At 35.7% G+C, this 23,109-nt stretch overlaps 1 protein-coding gene and 1 long non-coding RNA gene across 2 annotated transcripts; both read left to right on the forward strand.

Annotated features, from left to right (window-relative positions):
* Positions 1 to 598: 598 nt before the first annotated feature.
* On the forward strand, positions 599 to 1,389 carry LOC131328952 (uncharacterized). The gene is made up of 2 exons (XR_009200584.1): positions 599 to 728; positions 878 to 1,389. It is a non-coding gene; the product is annotated as an uncharacterized LOC131328952 (long non-coding RNA).
* Positions 1,390 to 20,368: 18,979 nt separating this feature from the next.
* On the forward strand, positions 20,369 to 21,334 carry LOC131328946 (glycine-rich protein-like). Its single transcript, XM_058361933.1, has 2 exons — positions 20,369 to 20,564; positions 20,800 to 21,334. The coding sequence occupies exons 1-2, from the start codon at positions 20,453 to 20,455 to the stop codon at positions 21,069 to 21,071; spliced, it is 384 nt and encodes a 127-aa protein (XP_058217916.1). The 5' UTR covers positions 20,369 to 20,452; the 3' UTR covers positions 21,072 to 21,334.
* Positions 21,335 to 23,109: the final 1,775 nt, after the last annotated feature.

Genomic DNA, 23,109 nt, shown 5'->3' on the forward strand with positions numbered 1-23,109 from the left:
TCAAGAATTACGGTCAGAAATTTGGAAAGATAGAATACCCCGCAGAAAATGAGAAATTTCTCGCACAAAAAGACAAAATAGAAGCATATTTGCAAGGAACAGTCTCAGAAAAATACCCCCGCAAAAATTTCTCGCACAACACACAAAATATACGTGATTCCTCAATACCGGGTACGTCCATGGGAGTGAGAGCGACTGTCTTTTCTTATTCAATCAACTGAAATAAGGTTTACAATATAGAGTATTTATAACTACTCTATTCTAAATCCTAATCCGACATCTGGCCTCTTTTTAAAATTTCTTAGCATCTCTTCGTATGAACATATGAGCCATAAGTTCTAGCAAATCAAATGTGAATTTATATTACAGTCGTCCAATATGATATCACTCAAATTATATTGTCAGAAAATCACGGATTTTAATCGAAAGGATGGAGGCCCATGTGATAAGTTCAGACTCTGTATGAATTAAGATCGAGGACCCATTTTCCCAACCACCAGCTACATCCTGACCCATACTTCATTTACACGTCGATCGAAACCTCTTTGATTTGAGCCTATAAATAGGCATCAAAGTTGCACTCCAATTTCATTCCATCCAATCGAGTGGAAAATGGGTTCCAAAACAGTTGTTCTCCTTGCCCTTTTGTTGGCCACTGTTCTTTTCATTACCTCCGAGGTCAGCCGCCAGAGATTTGGTCGAGACTTCTACTAATTTCAAGGAAACTAGTGAGTCTATTTTTGTTTGAACTGATCATACTACATGAAATAGTGAATACTACATTAATCCAATAGTACGTCTAGTTATGACATAGTATTCTATAACATAATTCACAGCGGAACACTTAACTAAAAAAGCATGTTTATGATTTGTGCAGCTGAACAGACAAACAATGGGGTAGAGGACGCAAAGTATGGTGGATACAATGGCGGCGGAGGGGGGTACAATGGTGGCGGAGGGGGGAACTATGGAGGGGGATGCCGTCGTAGATGCTGTCGTTATGGAAGGTGCGGGTGCTGCTTTGAGGAGGCCGTGGAAAAAGGAAACTAATCGGAGCAAATGCCTCACAGCCGCGCCGGATCGAGGAATGTTAATTGCAATATTGTGTTGCTTTTGTATCAGGAGCCTTGAATAAAAAGCATGAGGGGAGGTGATCCCATCATGCCCTTTCTAAAATTTAAGTTCTCCCGTGGAGGAACGATAAGTGTGTTTAATTATGTGTATTTGGTTTTCAGGTTGTGATCAATCACGTAATATGAATAAGTGTGATGTTTCAAGTTACAAAAAATTGTGCGTTTCATAGTAGTAGTAGTAGTGCTAATTAATGGTGGAAGTGCTTTTCTTGTTAAAAAAAAAGAAAAGGAAAAAACATGAGACGAAAATGCTACGTACTGTCATAGTTAGACGCGCGTCTGTAAACCAAGCAATACGCAGTGGGCATTTGGAATAGTTCATTCGATGTCCAAATTTTGCATACATCGAACAATTTCGGATACATCTATAGTTGGATCTATTCAAGCGAACGTTGGTGTCGATCCGCAGGTAGCATTGCTAAAAAGAAGTTATTGAAGTAGAGGTGACAGTCAGTTTATCCATAACGCAGGGACATTCACATTTTAATTCTTATCGTATTTGTATGTGACAGATCTATACACGGGATTATTATTTTTACATTCAAATAAATAATGTGTTGGTTTCACATGGGTCGATATAGAAAATCTTGCATAATAATTGTAACAATTTTTAGTTTTTTACTACTCCTTCCGTCCCTTTTTAAGTGTTCTGCTTCGTAACTCCAACTTATTAAGGAGATATCATCATTACACATTTCACATCAACTTTTATCTACATTTTCCATACTTACCCTCTACGGAGATATCATCATTACTCTTTTACTCACTAATTTTTTAAAATGAAATCTACTTTTAGAGGCAAAATGAAAAATGCACCAACTTTTATCCACTAACTTTACAAAATGGACAGTTATTAAAGAACAGCCCAACATGGAATATTGGACTGTAAAAAAGGGACAGAGGGAGTACCATTTATCGACCACAACTCAAGTGAGACACGTATTGGAAGTGGAACAATAAAGGTCAGGGGATTCAATTATCTTACGATTACAAACACTTACATAAACATTTACGCAAATCTACTCACATTTACATTGGGCCCAAACATACTACACCTTCACTGTGTGGGCCATGCCAAAAGAGATGAGTGTATGTGCAAAATATTTGTGTGTGTGTTTGTGTTTGTGATTGAATAATAATTGTAAGGAATTATTTGACCGTCTAACGTACCTTCCGATGCGGTGACTATTTGGTTATGTTATATGATTCTTTATAAAATAAAAAAGAAGAAGATGAAAGTGTTGTTTATGGGAATCAAATTCTTAGAAATTTTCTTAAGTAGTAATATCATCAATATGATTACTAGGAATGAAATTTCTAGGAAGTTGGTACCTGAAGTAATTTCATTCCGTTGTTTGAGTCAGTAATCTTATGTAACAAACAATTAATTTGGAAATTTTTCAAAGCCAACATTTTTCTTTTTCTTTTTTAATGATTGAGCGAGGAATCTCATATTACCACCACGGGGTAAGGGAGGGATCTGAATCCCATTCTATTTAGAAATGTGATTCCTGATTAGATGTGTCATCAGGAATCACATTCCTATTCCTGTTTTCTAAACGTGAGAATCATGGAAATATATATGGCATTACATTCCTATTGCCGTTGCTTCGTCGAAATCGTGAAGTTTGCCATCACATCATCATTCTTCCTCAAGGTTCCCAACTGAGCGCATAGAGACTCGTGAAAATTTTCTTTTCCTTTCTTTTTTTATACCAAAAATTGATTACAAAAGAAATGTGAGTATTCATACTCTAATGGTATCGATTTTATGACCTGTATATGATGAGTTATAAAGTACCTATTTTTCATATGGAGAACAAGAAAAGAGTAAGACTCTTGCATCTTCTTAGGAGGTCGAGATTTCGAATTTCTCCACTTGCATATAAGTGTTTTTCCCTTAGAGAATTTTTCCTTTATTTATTTGTTTCTACCCTATAATAGGCTTATTTCTTGTATTGACTGAGTCGTTGGACTTGGTTATCTTATGGACGTTGAGTTGTTGAGTATGGTCATCTCGTGGACTCTCATAATTAATGTAGTGTTCTGAATTTGTACCTTGTACTTTATATTTGATGTAAAATGATTTCTTCTATCGATTAAAAAAAAAAAAACAAGAAATTAAAGAGTCTCAACAGCATATATAGGGCGGAGTCAGAGAGCTATGTGGTGATGGATATATCTTGAGTTAGTGGACCCCCCTTATCAAAATCAATATTGGCATATTGTCTGTCATTTTCCAAACTTCTTTAAATTTGCTACTATTTCAGGAAACGGATCGACAGAACTAATATATTTTCCGAGACATGAAAACCCACTCTTTTTTATTTTCAATGAAGAAAACTTACGCCGAAAATGCTCCGAAAAAAATAATCAGTAGTTGAGATTCATTTTGAAGATTGAGTCTCACATATCAAATTGAATCTCAACTACTAATTGCTTTTTTCGGGACACTTTCGGGATAAATATTTCTTTATCCCTAACATTTGTGATTTTAGATTGAGTTATGACCCTCTAACGCTCGCCTAAGGTTTGATGTAAAAAACGGTTGTAAACAGGTTAAAAAGACAACACTCAAGGTAATGCATGTAGATATTCAAGATGTAAGAGTAGGTTTGAATGATCAGATTGCAAGTGAAGGCTCACTGATCATGAATTTTTGCTTTTGATCAAGAAGTGTGTATATCGGCACTTCCTCTTCTTCTCTTTTTAACCTTGAAGACCCAATTGAACTTTGAAGTTTTTCTCCAAGCCGTTGCAAAGAATCAGCTACTCCACAATCTTATTCTTTCCATAGGAGTCATTTCAAGCTGTCTAAATTTAAGAAGAGATTTTCCTTAATCTCTCTCCTCCTTCAAGTTACTTGACTGTAGGGGATAGCAATTTGATGAAGATCTTTCCTTGATTTGCTTTCATCGCCTCTCTTTCTTGTTTCCAACGTAGAAGTCTAGCTACGTTAGGAAAGTTATATACTACATCTATCACACCCTGTAAGCTTTTAGAAATCTAAACCGTCGGGGCTAACTAGCATATCGATTTTCGATCAACTTGAATTTTAAAATGTATGACATTTTTTTTAACAGGCAAAAATATAAATATAGATAAAAAAAACTCGACAAATAGTATATATTGAGAAAAAAACGAAAAAAGCAAACCATCATCAGGGATCAAGACATGCCATGAGACCAAGGAAAGATGGAGTGCCACAAATGAAAAGGAAAAACCAACGAAATGTTGGAAACAAAAGAGCAAAGAGAATAGGTATAGTGCAACAGCCAATTTAGAAGCCAATACATGATTAGAACATGTACTGATCATATACCCCAACCGTCAGGAATATCAGAGAGCCCGAAAAAATTTCACCCCCAATCCGTAGCGATCGAGCCTCCCATTCCAACACCAGAAAAGAAAGAATCATCATGACAATCCAAAGCAGCACCACATGAGCCTTAAACTTTTTATTTTCCAAAGTCATGCATAGGTTTTTTTTTTTTTTGCCAATATTGTTATACATTAAGCGGGGTTTAGTATGTTAGTCAACAAATGGTTCAAAGGCTGTCTAGCCCTAAACTCCAAACCTGCCCCTCGTGGGGCTTGAATTCCGAATTCCACTGAGGGGAAATATGAGACAACCAACTAAGCTAGTTGAGGATCAAAAAAAAACTAAGCTAGTTTGGTTTTTCAAAAGTCATGCATAGATTAAAAGACAGTACTTCTATCCAGACGCTGTCGCTACTGTTTTCTAGCGATCGATTCCTTATCAACACCATTTTCATTTATACCTTCTATTTCTATCAATAAAATTTTCTTTCTGCCGACAAAAAGTAAAAGATAGAAAACTATTAGGAATATACTGTAGTAAGTTTCAACCATTCACTAGTAATTGTAAAAAATGGTCAATGAGTGGCTGTGATGAAAATTGATTACCTTGCCTCGAAGTGAAAAGAACTTATACCAAGTTATTAACTACAAGTTATTTTTTTAGTATTTCTCATGACTGAGGTTTTGTCACATAATGATTGCAAATCTTTAAGATGCCGATTACAAATCAATATTTACACCATATATTCCTCTATCGGAGAGATCATGTGATACCCTTCTTATTTTATGAAATTTTGACCATATATCAAATTTGTGCATATACAAGGGATATGCATTATTGACCATCTCTATCGGAGAGATTATGTGATACCCTTCTTCTTTTATGAAATTTTGACCATATATCAAATTTGAGGACCTTAATGTTGTATATGTCGCGAGACAGTAAGACTTTTGCAGTCCACCCAATTAAGGAAAAGCCAATGTATATACAAATCATGTCATTCGTCCATTTGTCTGTTTGTACTTAAACTTGCTGTATCTATTAGGTTATTCTTCTGTAGAAAAGTCCCTTGTATATGCTAAAATTTGATATATGATCAAAATTTCATAAGAGAATTAGGGTATCACATAATCTCTCGATAGAGATGGTCAAAATTTCATCTGTTTGTACTTTTACGAATGAATTGTCCTATAAAATAGTGGTAACCGTTTTTTCCAATTCAAGTATAATAACACAGTCAAAATTATTTGGGCCGAAGCCCTTTAATAAGTTATAAATCTAAAATTAAGTGTTTCGTTACTCAATGCTAAATTAATAATTTATTGATCTTTTGCGGGGTTAATTTTGGGTCCCACAAAAATAATTCAAACAACTCATTGCTTTTAAATATTTTTTATTAATTCCTATAAAAATTTAGCTCAATCCGATATCAGTATGAACATTTTCAGAATTCTTTAAGTTCTGAAAAAACCCTTAACAATATGGGATTGAGCTAGTTTTTTAAGAACCCATAAAAATAAGCGATTTGAATCATCTTTGTGAGACCCTCAACGAGCCCCAAGGACAAAAATTTAAAGAATCATTAGCCAGTATGCCCATTTATTGGGCACCAAACAGGGTCCAAGGGAGAGTGATTTCTTGTGTCAATACAGTACCTTGTTGAGTGGACGATACCCTTGCCAAATCCTTTTAGTTTATCTTAGAATTGAACTTTGTTAAAAAAAATCATTACAAATCTTTAAGATATTGATGAAGGAATCAATATTTGTGCTTTACGGTAATCAAAGTTTTCACTTCAATAGGCAGCGAAGCCATATCTGGATTTTGTCTTCTATATATCGAAAGGAATTTTAAAAAAAAGAAAGAAAGAAAGAAGGGGGAGAGTTGAATGTCTGCATCCTATGAATTCGTGGTCTTCTACTTCAATATATGAATGCATGGATGATTACCTTGAGGAAGCCAGTTTAATGGTTTCCCCGTTTGGTTTGAAGTCACCTTGGGTAGAAAGAATTTATTTCAGCGCGCGGCCTCCAAACGAAAACTAAAGCTAGTCAATATTTAGCAATCGAAATGGTTTTGATTGCCTTTTATTGCTGACAATGAATTCGGGAGCAAAATTTCATTTTTAGAAGAGCTAACTATAAAATTTAGATGGCTCAAAAGTTTGAAAGCTCAAAGCGAGTCGAGTCATGAAAATAATTCGACTAGAGTTTTTCAATTTAGAACATGGATGGTCGAAGTGGAAAATGATCCATCCGCTCCATCTATAGTACAGGTAAATAATGGCAAACACTTAACCATGGAGTATGAGTTCAAGCCAATCATGGCTAGCTGTGAATTATGAACAATTAATCATTTGCTTAATATGAATTTTTTGACATTATTCATATGTTAAGAGGGTTGAATTTTTCAAAGCCTCTTGTATTGGTTTTGTTTGAAATTAATATGCTTTCTGTTTTTTTTTTTTTTTTTTTTTTTTTACAGTTGTGGGCATTAGAGGGTTATATATTTGGCCAAATTTATCCAAATGGCTCTGCATGGACTTTGATCTTCCTATATTTTGGCCAATCCACATACTTTGGGTGTGATAGCGTGGTCATGATTGAATTGGTTGTTTGGCCATGGATAGCACGTTATGCACCTGTCGATAGGAACATTCTTGTGTCGATGATAATTCACAAGGCTTACAACTTATTTGGCATCATGGTTCTTGTAGTATTTGCCCTTGATTACAAACTTTAATCAGGGTTATGAGCCAAATTATAGAACCCTTAAAAGAAAAATGTAAACCTTAGTTTATTCAATAATTGCCCGGTATTATTTGTTTGGTTTGGTTTCGCCAAATTATGTGCACCATATAACATTAGTTACCACTTGTCAATATCGACAGAATGGTGAATTTGAACTAGTGCTTATAAATTATTCACTTGGGTTAGCCCTTAACCCAAATAAATAAGGGGGACATTATTTACATCATATTTTATCTCTTGTCGATATCGATAGAATGGTGGCAATTATGGAAATGCTACATGCTGTTATTATTATTATTATTATTATTATTAGCATTTGTATTTTTATTACATGTGCAGGACACTTGGCGTATCTCTCTATTCATCAATTTGGAAGTTGAAAGAATAGCGGGTCAAAAACGCAATAGAAAATGTACAAAGGATAGCGATCCAATAACACTATAAAAAAAAAACATGACATATGGCAATCCGAAAACGCTATAGAAACTAACCACGACCTTTCTTACACATACTTACCCATCCGTACTAAAATATCTTTGTGCCTATAAATAGACATCCATATTGTTCTACAAATTCATTCCATATATCCAATCAAGTATTGCAATGGGTTCCAAAACATTTGTTCTCCTAGGCTTCTTGTTGGCTACTGCTCTTCTCATTACCTCGGAGGTGACAGCTAGGGATTTGGTTGAGACTTCTACGCCCAGGAAAACGAGTGAGTCTAGCTACTTAATTATGTTTGAATTCAATTTACTCTCTAAACCTTATTTCGCTGAAGGCAAGTATATGATTAATATATTGTGGGGAACACAATTCCATTAGTACATTTTGTTACTGCATTAGATAACTTGAACAAGCACTGCTAGTTATTAATATAAATATATATAACTTTTAGTGAGAGATTCCGCACGCAAGAACGTGCAGGGTTGATATGCGCTTAAATGTTCACATTAGCGCCCTTTAATTTATCTTTGTTAAGTCCATTTATATTATTACACGGAGTTAATGCCTTATTTTTTACATTGTAGAAGTTTGGAAGCTTAATGCATTAAAGTCGTAAATTTACGTTGGCAGATCATGGATTGGGCCATATTACTTTTGCTCTACTGTGTGCATGTAGTCATGGAAGTGGAAAAATAACACATGGTCTTGGTGGGCCCAAAGTGGTTTTCAAAGGAGTATTAATTGGTTAGACTAACCAAAGGAATGAAAAAAAGGAGCAGAAGGCCTAGCCAAATTCTCGGCAGTGGTGGCCCACGGCTTTGACTAAAAAAAGGAGAAAATAGGGTTTGTAAAGTGTGGACTACAGAAGTTTATAAAAGGACAGGGAGCTACGCACGGGGGGGCTTTTTGGGCGAGTCTTCTGCGGACGGAAGAAAAGAAAAAAAAGAAAAGCTGCGCTCTTTGGGATTTTTCCACGGACGAAAGAAAAATCAGATGCTGCGGAGATCACTTTCCGGCGAGGAAATCTGTTAATTTTTTTGGACGTACTTGTTTTCTCTGGACAGTTTATCTTCTTCAAGTTTTCAAAGCTTTGTTCAATTACTTGCTTGCCGGTAATTCGTATTAATTTTTGTTTTTCATTAAAGTTATTCGTTGATACTTGTTTATTAATTTATTTCTTTTATTTATTTCGTATTAGAAGCATGTTTCAAATTAGGGTTTTTCTTATTTTATGCATGAAGATTAGTGAGTAGTCGTTTAGGTAAGGTCGCGGGGTGATTAGCACACCGTGGCTAGTTCGGGCACTGTTTCTTTTATCAAACAATGAAAAAACGATTTTAGATTGGAAAATACTTTCCGCGGACGAACCTGGGCATCGTCGGAGCCCATGTGAACGGGGGAATGGGGGTCCAAAACTCATTCTTCGCTGCGCATGGATATACGGCGACCATAGGGTCTCGCATCTTGCGGGGTATCTATTTCAATCTAAAATTAAACGTTTTTAAGAACTCCAAACAGAGCAGGTTAATCCGGACTAGTTACAAGTGCTATGAACCCTACGACCGTACCTCTTTTAATTATCTGAAAAGTTTATTTATTTCCTAGATTTTAGTTAATCTTCCATCAATCGACAAAGGGGTGGCTACCTAAGAGCTATTTTTAATATTACAACCCGAGTTTTTAGTCAGCACACTTCACCGTCCTTAGTGGATTCGACTCCGGTCTTACCGGATATTGTGCTACATCGGTCTCCGCCCTACGCTTGGGGCAACCCATTAATTTAGGACTAGGAAATCGTCAAGCAAGGGTCGTCCCTCACTAGAAGCCGACTATATTATGGAATACATGAACGTACAGTTAATTATATATAAAAGCAAGTGTATCATTTTTGTAGCTAAAGAGACAATCAATGGGGTAGAGGTTGCCAAGTACCCTTCTGATTGCGAGTGCAACATATTTGGATGTACTGGCTCCGGATGCCGGCCGTGAAGAAAAAAGACTGACATATCGAAGGCTGGATGCATGAAGCAAGCGTTATCTATGATATTTGTGCAATATATGTCAACTATGTACGTAGGAGTATGAATAAAAAGCATGAGTACTGGAGGTGATCCGATCATGCCTAGCCTTTTTCCATTATAGTTCTCCTATACGTGGGGGAATGGTGCGTGTATTAATTCTGGTTTTTTTTTTTTGAACTCATGTGTGTCTGGTTTTCATGTTGTGATATATCATGTGATATTTGTTGGGAATGTCTTGAATTTTTCACGAGAGCAGCATTAGCAGCAGCAGAAACCAAAATCAGAGAATTCTATTTTTTTCCGTCCAACGGGAGTCATGTTCATCCGAATGAGCAGGACAGTTTTTGCTCACATTTTGTTCTTGCCAAAAGATGACATATGGCGAGGAAAATCCCTATATCATCACCCCAAGGTACCATTGGGCGGCGAAATTTGAATTTCGTCACCGAATAGTACCTTGACAAAGGGTACATCGAGGAAAATGAAAAATCAAAAGAAAAGAGAAAACACACATGCATCATGATGTTGATGTACATGAGACAGAGTGTGAAGCCCAAAGAGAAATATCATCCAACAAAGAGTTGAATGATAAGAGACAAAATACCAAATCCTGAGAAATATAAAGACAAACGCCAAAGATGCCAACACAGTAAAGCGTCAAACAAAAGCCATCCAAGACTATTGGGTCCGATCGAGCATCCTCAACGGACTATATACCAGCAAAAGCAGAGACAGACTTCCATCACAAAACCAAGGTCCAGCCTCAATAACCCATATGTCAAATATTGGAGCCAAACCTTCTTTTAGATTTTCCAAGTCGTCGTCATTTATGGGCTTCAAATTCCTACTCATCTCTCCATCTTGCAGACCTTGGTCATCTTCCAAGCCTTGGTCTGTAGAGTCCTCAACCCATGACTCCAAATTCTGCTCTGAAGAATGAGAGTTAATATCATCAGTCATCACCAATTTCTTCTACAGACCCACTGATTTAGCCGACATATTTAGGAATCAGTGAGAGTTGGTCCTAGCTCCACCACTTTTGCACTGTTCTCTGCATTCAAAACCTTTTGGCCATCTGTGTCTCATTTGATACTGCATTCAGCTGAATCAAAGGACCTGGAAGAGATGCATTGTTGGTATTCATGCCAGTTGTCTAGCTAGTGAGGGATCCCACACGCAAGAATGTGTGTTTATGGAGCTTTTAGTAAGAGATCACACACGTTGTTAACGAGCAGACTTCTAGTCTTGGCCGTCGGATAATTTAACGACCGAGATGCATTGCATATATGATATATCCGTTTCTCCTAAGGACCACTGCATTTTAGCTACCGTTCTAGCCATTGGATTGTGTTTTGAATGGTCAGGATTCACGAACAATCTATTCGCACGATTTATTCGTGCGAATAGATTATCCGTGAATCCTAAACATTCAAAACACAATTCAACGACAACAGAATACGTAGTTCACATTTTAGCTAAAATGCAGTAATCCTCATGTGAAACGCTCCGTGTGTGTATATATGTAGAGGATGCCAAGTACAGTTCTGATTGCGGGTGCGACAAATTTGGATGCCATGGCTCCGGATGGAAAAATTATTAAATATTCTTGGTGTATATTTTCTTCCCTCACATAACATATGGACCCTACATGTGATAACATGTGGGATTCACGCGGAATCCACATGTAAGCCTCATATATTATGTAAAAATATGTATATGTAGTATACACCGGGAGTACTTAATAATTACTTCCCCAGATGTGGTGGTGGGCCCAGTGCCGTGAAGGAAAAAAAACTGACGGCTGGATCAAGCAAGCTTTTCTATGATATTTGTGCAAAAGTCAACTATGTAGGAGTATGAATAAAAAGCATGAGTACTGGAAGTGATCCGATCATGCTTTTTTCCATTATAGTTCTCCTATGGGGGAATGGTGCCTGTATTAATTCTGTTTTTGTTTTTTTTTAACTCGTGTGTCTGGTTTTCATGTTGTGATATATCACATGATATTTGTTGAGAATGCCTTGAATTTGTTGGGAGAGCAGCAGAAACCAAAATCGGAGAATTTACAAAGAATAGCGGGTGAAAAGCGCTATAGAAAATGCACAAAAGATAGCGGTCCAATAACGTTGTCAAAAACTATAACAGACGACAATTCGAAAACGCTATAAAAACTAGGACCTCTCTTGCACATACTTGCACATCCACTACAACCTCTTTGTGCCTATATATAGACATCCGTTCCTATTGTTCTACAACTTCATTCCATCCAAATCATGCAAGTATATCCCTATTGTTCTACAACTTGATTCCGGCTCCGTTCCGGATTCTTAGAAAATGAACTTTTATTGGAAGAAGATAATTTCAAGCTCAAAAATCACATGTTTACACAAATAATTTTCCTATTAATATGGATCTTATTTGATAGATTTCATTGAAATCTTTTAAACGGTACAAAAAAAATTAAAAATTTACTTTTTATTTTTATTATTTTAAATTTGAAATTACCTACTTTTTAAAAGAAAAATGGGTTGCCCTTCTCTCTAAACCCACTCTCTCTCTAGAAACAGATCTAGGTTTTCCGTTGCATGCTAATATAAAAGATCGAAATAAGATAACAGGCAAAAAAACCACTATCAAAGGTACACAATACAATAGTGGGCAATGAACGATATAAAACGTTAAGACTTTTAATAGCATGGGGTAATATAGTGTTCTCCGAAACGCTGTCTATTACTCCCTCCGTCCCAAAATGTTTGTCCGGTCCGCAAAACGGGATGTTAAAAATAATACAATTTTTGCAAGAAAAAATCAAAAGTTTTTTAACAACTTACTAGATATCAATAAGTATTTTTAATTTGTGAAAAAAGTTTGAATTTTTTCTTGAAAAAATTGCATTATTTTTATCACTCCGTTTTGCGGACCGGACAATTATTTTGGAACGGAGGGAGTACCTACTACAACGTTTTTTGCATGCTATTAAAAGTGTTTTTGTTGTTGTAGTGCATGTTCATTATCCTCTTAAGATTTTATTTGTTTGGAGAAAGACTACAATACACACCATTTATTTAGATGTGTATCATATGCAACCCCTAAAATGTTGTGAGTTATAGCTTATGAATCGTATTGTTAAAAAATTACAAATTGTATAAAGGTTATGAGATACACCAAAATATTATGAATCATAATGAAAATGTTACGAATCATATACTTTTTCCCTCTATCCTGGCCTTTGGGTCCTTGTGGAAAAACAAAAACCTTAGTCCCCCAAAGGTAGAAATCTTCTCATGGATGGCTTGTCAAATTAGGATTGCAAAAGATTTCTAACCATAGACAAAATGATCCAGGCTTTTGTTTGGCATGTATTCATAGATCAACATTTGTTCTTCCTTTTCGGTGCAAAATCCCAGAACTCTTACAATATTTACATGCTGCAGTTTAGCAGTCAGCATGACCGCATTCTTGAACTCTTCAAATCCTTGTGTAGAAGTCATTGAGGGTCTCTTTACTGCTATTTCTTGTCCATTACGTGATATACCATGCAGGCAAAATAGACACCGCGTACATATTTAGTTTTGTTTTCTTGATTTTATGCGAAGATGAATCATTTTATCTTGTAAACAGGTCCGTATCCACCCTCTCCAAGCTTATTTTCAAATGAAAATTTGTTGGTAGCTTCTACAAGGTCAGTGAGACTAAATACTAGCAAATTAGGAGTATTTGCATTTTCAGGAGATGCCATAGTAGTTCTGAATAAAGATTGGGATTCTTTTTTCGTCGTCCATTGATCGGTTTTGAGCGGTAGAAATATTGTGCCCTCTCTGTGAAGAGGGAATTGTAAACACACCAGTGCATCTGGCCAAGGTAATTCAAAGGAAGAGAAACCCTGACACCCAATCACCTGAGCTAATATTGTAGCCACTTTCAGTTCTTGTATTTTAACCCCACACAACACAGTACTCTTTGAGAAATTAATCTTGTGGTATTCGACTTGAAAAACATATATTAGTTACAGGTTAGTACGACACAGTTTCCAATGTGTATACTTGTATGTATTCGATTTATTTTACATGGGCTTTCTATATCCATGGGAGTTTTTATTCATGTTAGCATAAAGTTAGAAAATATTATGTTACTCCCTCCGTCCATTTTTAAGTATCCTGCTTCGTAACTCCAACTTATTAAAAAAAACATCATTATTATACCTTTCACATCAATTTTTTCCTCCATTTTCCCTATTTACCAATCATCATTACACTTTTACTCACTAACTTTTTTAAATGGATTTTACTTTTAGGGGCAAAATGGAAAATTCACCAACTTTTACCCACTAACTTTACAAAATAGACACTTATTAAGGGACATTCCAAAATAGAATACTGGACTATAAAATAGGGATGGAGGGAGTACAATCTTTTGTAATATTGGTTTCGTTACATGGGCTCTCACTCATGGCTGGTTTTGGTTTTCCTAATTTTCTTCCTAGGTTATTTTTGGCTATTTCTCCTGGCACTTGCCTGTTTCTCCTGGCTCTTGGCTCCGGGTTCTTTCTCTTGGTACTTGGCTTCTCTTGGCTCCTCCTAGTTGTTTGATCTCCCGGGTTTTCTTCTTGGCTTCTCCTGGCTCCCAATTCCTAGCTACTCCAGGTTTCTGTTTCAAACTCAAGTTGGTAAATCTACTTGACTTTGAGGGGGGAGGTTTTTTTTTTTTTTTTTATAGGCAACCAAATTTTATTAGAAACTCAACAAAAGGCACATTGAGGGAAGACCAATTACAGACCACAGAGATTGAGGTACTGTAAGAGGCCTACAAAAAAAGGAAAAAAGAGAAACAAAATACATTCAATGAAAATTGAATGAGCTCGACAAGTAGCCAGCCCAAAAACTACTAGACCCGTCTTTCTTTCTCGGCGAACGAAACATTTTATAAATCTCAAAAAGTGGTACATCGATGGGAAAAGAAAACCTAAGATAACATCCAACCAACAATTGGACAAAACACCTCAATAGTAAATTACAATCTCAATTTTTGAATACCATCTACGAAATCCTTCACTATGTAGACTTTAATGTCGAATTTAGCTTTCATCCATATCGACATCCATGTTTTGATTAAATCCCCCACCTCCCAAGCCTGAGTTGTTGCATTGTTGAAGACATAGTCATTTCTTACCAGCTAAATGGACCACAACGTTGCATAGAAATACATGCACTAGGGTTATATTTTAGATAAAATCAACAATACATCAATGAAAGCAAGGTTATTGTTTATTATTATTATTTTTTTATCGGCAAAAGAAGAATAAATTAATAGAAGTAGAAGAAGTAGTACAAAGGAATACTAAGTGTGTTTGCAAAGTTCAATTTAATTTTCTAACAGTTCATTTGTGTTTTCAAAGTGTCATGCGGTCGTAGCATGTGCACACGGATTGGGAAATCCTGTAGTGTAAGATCATGTAAGGCGTACACGGGCTATCGATCTTGACAATAAATGGTGGATATAATTCGAGCTTCTACAAATTCTACCCGTCCATTATTTGGATGAAAATCTTAATCGTCAATTGCCGAGTTAAATGGCCGGATTGGCCGCACTACACATGTAGTACTGGATGTGCACTACAGCACCACCGGTTCCAATGCATACTCTCTCTCTCTCTTTACGTTTACACGTAAATGCATGTATGTTAGTCGCTTGATGAGTTTCACAGCCTTAAGTAAGCAATAGAAAATTCTATTATCCCATGACCTTGTAATCAATTTTTTTTGAAAGGATACCTTGTAATCAATTTATATAGTAAGAGTTCCCACCGGATGAGCCTTACGTTTTCCAAATCTATCCACAAATCATTTTCTAATATTCAAAACCAAGGCTGCGATGTGGGATGAAGACAAAATTCAACATCAAAGGCTACACCGTGGAGGATTTTAAGATTTTTTAAATGGTATCCGGAAATTAAAGCTGTAAAGTAGTATAAGGTGTTTTATCCAACTATTTGTTGGCTGCTTGTTTTTTCTAGAGTATCCAAGCTCTTCACGCTTAGATGCTCTTTTCTCGATGTATCATTTTGAGCTATATAAAAAAAAGTTTCGTTTTGCCGAGAAAAAAAAAATTCAATCTCGGAGCATTTTTGGATCATGAGGTCTTCTCCACTTAATTAATTTTCTTGTTTTGTGTGTTTTGTTCGTCTTTTATGAAATTTTATCAGATTCGTGTGATTTTTTTCGATTAATTATCCATCTCAACGAGAAGTCTAAAAAGTATAAAATTATGTCCAAAAGCAAAAAAAAAAAGTCCATTACAGACGAAAAAAATATCAAACAACTGTCTTTTGAAGCTTAAGTGCCGTTTTTATTTGAATTTTTTCAACATTGATCCATATGCTTATACTTTTCCGATTCGTCTCGTCGAAATAAACAATTAACCCTCAAAATTACGTTGAAAATCTAAACAAAAAGTTACGGGAAATAAAAAATACCGAAATAACTTCTAGACTAGCTTGAAAGTTTAAAATAACGCACCACTTAAATTAATTTCCTCTGACTTGTTTGTGTTATGTCGCTGTCCATTTTCCAACATAACGTCAATACGAAATCTCGACGACCGAGTACTCCATTTCTTTTCTTTTTTTGTGAACAGCGAAGAAGTATTTTGTTAAATAAAGAGAGAGAGAAGGGTACAAAAAGGATTATACCAAGAACAAACCAAACTGACCGAGTACTCCATTTCTTGAAGTTTTGTGATTGGTATATATGGAGTATAATAGTTTTCTTAAACTGTCTTTTCCAATTAAACTGTCTTCCATTTATATATGGTCAATTATTTTGGGGCTTTTGATCATTATTTTTAACTTTTTAGATTCTATTTATCAAGATGAATAATTAATTCCTAAAATATTTTCACGCGAATTTCATAAAGTTTGAGAAAAAACAACCGAAAACACAATGACAAAATGGCCTTGAAAATTTATGTTACAGTAATGGATAAATGTTTCTGGTGATGCTTTGGGTTGCAGCTAAAATCTCTGTTTTGCTGCTCAAAGGGTGCTCTAGCTATGATGCTTGGTTTCTTTTCTGATTTAGGATTTCTTTTTGTCTTATCTTCCGGTATGCTGTTTTCGGCCTTTGCTTTCTTTCTTCCAATTAAACTGTCATCCATTTCTGGTCAATTATTTTGGGGCTTTTGATCATAATTTTTAACTTTTTAGATTCTATTTGTCAAGATGAATGATTAATTCCTAAAATATTTTCACGCAAATTTGATAAAGAACAACCGAATACACAATGACAAAATGGCCGTGAAAATTTATGTTACAACAATGGATAAATGTGTCAGGTGATGCTTTGATGCTTTGGGTTGCAGCTAAAATCTCTGCTATGCTGCTCAAAGGGTGCTCCAGCTATGATGCTTGGTTTCTTTTCTAATTTAGGAATTCTTTTTGTCTTATCTTCCAGCATGCTGTTTTCGGCCTTTGCTTTCTTTCTTCCAATGCTCAATTGGAAGTTTTTTTTATCCCTTTTTCATGTATCAATATCATGGATTTCTTTTTCCTATAATGCTGTCCATGCATGCTGTCAATTGACGAAAAGACGAAAGTGACGAAAACAATTAATGCGTGTCCCGTTATTCATTTATGTTATATAATGCTGTCAATTTTGCAACATAACTTAAGCACGAAATCCAAAAGAAAATGATGGGACGACTTTGGTATTACATTTCTTGAAGTTTCTTACAAATTACTATACTATTAATTAAAATATTTTTACTTGGCTTATTTTGGCCTAATAAGCGAAATGGCTTTTCTTTTCTTTTCTTTGTCCCTATTCAAATTTTTTTCGCAATTGTTAATTTTTGGTAGATTATTGTTTCTTCATAATAAGAAGAATCTAAGAACTAAAAAAATTATGATCAAAACTCAACGTTTTTTGATTAAAAAAAAGAAGAAAGCCAATAGACTATTTTTTCGTTTTTATTAAAAAAAATTGGATTTCGGTCGTTATTTTTTACTTTTTAAAATTTTATTGTCTTGAAGAAGCAATAATCCACAAAAAATAGTCGAAAAACTAACAAATGCCAAATAAATTGAATAAAAACAAAAAAAAAGTTATTTAACTTATTAGGCCAAAATAAGCTACTAAATTGGAACGTTAGGAAAAGGTTTTAGACAAGACTACTAAATTAGAAGTTTTCAGCCTTTTTGGAAACCGACGGGGACTCAGTCCCTGCCCCAATCTGTGGCTATAAACAAGTATTATTATTATTATTATTATTATTGATCGCTTTCATTCAGGAAACCGACGGGGACTCAGTCCCTGCCCCAACCCGTGGCTATAAACAAATATTATTATTATTATTATTATTATTATTATTGATCGCTTTCATTCAAAAAATGCCACTTGCAGAACTATTCTTGGACCAAATCAAACCAACAACCAAAGTGAATTTTAAGTGGGAATCCCTCATGTGAAGCAAAGTGAAATCGATCATCTCATTTGATCGATCTGAGCCATTTCATTACGATATATTTGTGGGGCAAGTACTTGTTTCAGTACGATATATTTGTGGTGCAAGTACTCTCTTATTCAATTTAGAGTTCAGGAAGGGATAAATTTGTTGGGCTTAGTCATGAGATTTGAGAGGGAGTTGCTGCAGAAATTCTTTGTAACTCTTTCGAGCACTCGTTCACCTCTCTAGCTAGATCACTCCAGACTCCGGTCCTCAACGAATTATTAGTCGTGGTGGTGGTTCTAGAAATTTATACTTGGGTTTTTCAAAAATTAACTTTCCAGATATTTATGGAAATTTTCATTTGACCAAAAAAAATAGTAAGTACATTTAGACACAATGTACATTAGGGAGGGCACGATACTTGTACTAATAGATCTTTTTTTTTCCACTCTCTATTAAATTTTTTTTTTGTTCTGTATGAATTTTTTTTTTTGTTTACCTAGTGTATTTGTTGTTAGCCTGTGAATTACCTGAATTGATTGGTGCTTGACGATTTCGTAGTCCTAAAATATTGGGTTACCTCAAGCGTAGGGTAAAGACCGATGTAGCACAATATCCGGTAAGTCCGGAGTCGAATCCACAGAGATGGTGATGTGTGCTGACTAAAAACTCGGGTTGTTACTAATTTAACAGGCTCTTAGGTAGCCACCTTTTGTCGTTTTATGCGGTGATTAACTAAAATCTAGAAATTGATTGTACTTTTCAAATAATTAAAAGAAAGGTACAGTCATAAGGTTCATAGCACTCGCAACCAGTCCGGATTAACCTGCTCCATTCGATGTTCTTAAAAACATTCAATTTTAGATTGAAGAAGATACCCCGCAAGATGCGAGACTTTATGGTCGCCGTATACCCATGTGCAGCGAAGAATGGGTTTTGGACTCCCGTTCCTCTGTTCACATGGGCTCCGACAATGCCCGAATTCGTCTAACAAATGTTCTTTATTAATCTAAAATTGCTTTTCCTTTATTGTTTGAAAATATGAGCAGTGCCCGATTGGTCACAGTATGCTAATCACCCTGCGACCCTACCTATACGACTACTCACTAATCATTGTTCAAGAAACAGAAAAAAACCTAGTTTGAAATATGCTTCTATTACTCGATACGAAAAATAAACAAGAAATCCAAACCAAAAAAAAACAATCGAATAACTTTAATGAAGAACAGAAATCGATACGAGTTACCAAACTGTAAATACTTGAACAAAATTTCAAGAACTTAAAAAGAAAAAAGCTCCGAAGAAAAACGCCGTACTCTAAGGTTCCGTTTCGAAATGCGAAATAAGTATTTATTTTTTAAGAAAGGCAATTTCAAGCTCAAAAATAATGGGCTTATTAAAATCTAAAAATATGCATTATGGATCTTATTTGAAAGATCTCATTGAGATCTTTAATACGGTGCAAAAAAAATTTGAAAAGTTATTTTACATTTACATTCTTTTTGAGTTTGTAAATATGAAATAAGTACTTATTTTTTTTAAAAAGTATTCTGAAACGGACTCTAAATCTGTAAAATAAAATCGATACAATCCTTACGATGACAACAGTCGGCAGCCTTTTTCTGTCCGTGGGAATCGCCTCTGACGACAGACCCCGTTCTTCTCTTTTCCCTGTATAAAGTGCTGCCTCCGTTCTTTGTTGTGCGAACAAAAAAAAATCATCCTTGAAACCCTTCTTTTTTTCCTTTATATAGTGGACCACACAAGTTGTAATCAGCTAAGATTTTCCCCAAATAACCATTAAGGGCCCACTTCACTAAATTCCATCGCTAATTCTTTTATTAATACAAATATATGGCTCATGATAATTTTCAGCCACCAGCGACAACCACGTACAAAGACTAAGCAGGAAATTGATCCAATGCTTCTCTCTTTATTTTATCTATCTCTTCATCAATTTCATCGGCACCGGCTTTGCTTGACACAAAATAAAATCCAACTTGGCACTTTAGCTCCAAATATTATTCACGGGCTCCATGAGTTCTGAAACATAAATAACAAGTATCAAATCCCAAGTAATGCGCTAAATGGACATAACAAGCCTAAGCTAAGGAGTGTAAATATGCGTATTTACACATCTATCAATTGGGTGTCGATATTGTATTGGGTTGAGTGTTCAAATAAAACCTAACATACAATCACTATTACTAAAATATATATTCGGCTCTGATACGACCTCCCTTGCACGTAGTTATACGTCCACTTAAATCTCTTTGTGCCTATAAATAGACATCCAAATTGTTCTACAACTTCATTCCATCCAATTAATCAAGTATAGTAATGGGTTCCAAAACATTTGTTCTCCTGGGCCTCTTGCTGGCTGCTGTTCTTCTCATTACCTCGGAGGTGACAGCCAGGGATTTGGTCGAGACTTCTACTCCCAAAGAAACGAGTGAGTCTATTTTTGTTTGTATTCGATCAATTTACTCGATCTACACTTTATTTCACCAGAGGCATGCATGAGTGTGTGTGTACATATATATATATTGTGAGCACAAGTCCACTAGTACATTTTGTTACTAGGTTCGATGACTTGAATAAGTACTGCTAGAAATCCAAATTTCTTTCACATATTTATTATGGAATGTGAACCGTTAATTATTAAAGCATGTATATCATCTTTGCAGCTGACCAGACAAATAATGGGGTAGAGGATGCCAAGTACTATGGTGGCGGACCTGGCGGTGGATGTAATGGCTACGGATGCGGCAGATGCCATGGCTACGGATGCGGTGGGCCGGGTGGCGGCAGTGGCGGATGCCATGGCTACGGATGCAGTGGGCCGGGTGGCGGCAGCGGCGGAGGGGGGTACTGTCGTTACGGATGCTGCGGACATGGTTATGGAGGGTGCAGGAGGTGCTGCTCTTATGAAGGCGAGCCCGTGGATAAAGAGGACTGATATGTGGAAGCCAAGCCTCACAACTGGATCAAGCAATTAAGCTTATCTATGATGTTTGTGCAATGTGGGTTTCATAGGATTTTCGAATAAAAAGCATGATTGGAGGTGATGATCCCATCATGCCTTCTTCAATTATGGTTCCCCTATGGGGGAATGGTGCGTGTATTAATTCTGGTTTTCTGTTTCTTTTTTTTGAACTCGTGTTGTCTGGTTTTCTAGTCGTGATATATCACACGATATTAATAAGAATATGTTTTCATCCAGTTCCTTTCACCTTCCTTTGTTCGGTTTCAATCTTTGAAAAATATTTTTGATGTAAAAAGTGGAAAGATAAATAGAGAAAATTATTGAGAAACGTGCAAAGAGAAAAATGAGTTTCTCAAAGATGGGAACCAAAATGAGTTTCATATAGTTCTGTTTTTATATCGTGGAACCCATCACAGTTTTTTTTTTTTTTTAATTCAAATCCTTCATTTTGTTGGCCTTGATCTATTTATTGTTGACGTTTAAAATCAAATTGATCACATATTGAGGATGCAAGTTTGGTCGAATCATATCTAAACAGAGAGAAATTGATGGCCAGAGAGTATAGCGGGGAGAGGGGAAAGCCATTGAAGTAGTTACAAACCGCTTCTTTTACACTTTAGCAATTGTTTCGCTTTTCTTCTGGCTTTTCGTATCAACGACATGTAATCTGATTTGTGAGAGGTATGTCTTTCATTTTTTCGAGAGTAGTTAGTTTCGTCTTTGGTCCAATATTTCGTATCCATACCAGCATTGCTCTTACCCGCATGATGTTTTTGGAGGGGCAATTTGTAAGGGCTTGTCAGATATGTAGTTTTTTATTTTATTTTAAAGACAAAATATTATTACTGATAAACTTGATAATGGGTACATTAAGGGAGATAGAAAAAAGAAAGAAGAGAAGAAGAAAAAAAGAGAAAGCCGAAAATGGAACCCCAGGACAGACCATGGAGCAACATTGAGCAAGAAGATATAGGAAGAAGGGGAACTTCCAACGAGAAGTTGAGAAGAACGAAGCAAAAATACAACCACCAGTACCAAATACTAACAAAGTGATTGAAATCCTTCCAAGCAATGGCAGTATCCAACATTTCATTCCATATCTAAGCAGCATCTCCAATCATCCCATCATAGGTGAGAGAATACCAGAACAAAGCCGGGGAGTTGAAATGTTCATGTCCTATTTCCAGCATTAACCTCTATACTGTGTAGCTTTGATAATTCATTAGTGCATTAATCATGCTTGGGTGGAGTCCATTTGATGGTTTTGGTGCTTGTTATCTTTGAAATTTGGATCGCACCGTTAAAAGGATTTGAAGTTTCGTTAGAATGTGTGTCAGGCGCAATGTTTGGGTTGGAATAAAAGATATTGATTCCTTGTACTTTATCGTTTTGCATTAGTTAAACGATTAGTTTGACTTTAGTCAAAATTTCTGTAAAGAACTTCGTAATATAAGTGCCGCTATGGTTCAATAAAAAAACTGTTCAGATCAAACCTTTTCCGATCATTTTTTTGCCGATTTCTCATAGGTATCCTTAAAATTACGTTTTCATCACATTGAGCGACTTGGATCATCGAAATTCGATCGGAAAAATGGAGGTGCGGACCAAAATCAGGTCAGGAATCTCTGACCTGATCCGGACTCTGTGTGTGTGTGTGTGTGTGTGTATATATATATATATATATATTCAATCTTGCAGCGTTCTTGGACTACATAACGTTTAATCAATTTATTTTTATTTATATATGTTATGGTTTTTTCCATTTTCAAACATAACTTAAATACGCAATCTTAAAAACTTATCGTACTGGTTGTACATTTCTTAATGGATACTATTTTAATTGTTTAAGACCCGTATTTGACTATTACATTTTGAATACATAAATAATATGAGGACATAGTCTTGTGTACATATCCCACGTACACATGGTTTTGGGACTCGTATTGGGTCCCACAAAGATGATCGAAGTTGTTCTTTTTGTTCAAAATATCTTGTTTAGAGTTTCTAAAAA

The sequence above is a fragment of the Rhododendron vialii genome, chromosome 6a (assembly GCF_030253575.1).
Source record: "Rhododendron vialii isolate Sample 1 chromosome 6a, ASM3025357v1".
NCBI classification, from domain to species: domain Eukaryota; kingdom Viridiplantae; phylum Streptophyta; class Magnoliopsida; order Ericales; family Ericaceae; genus Rhododendron; species Rhododendron vialii.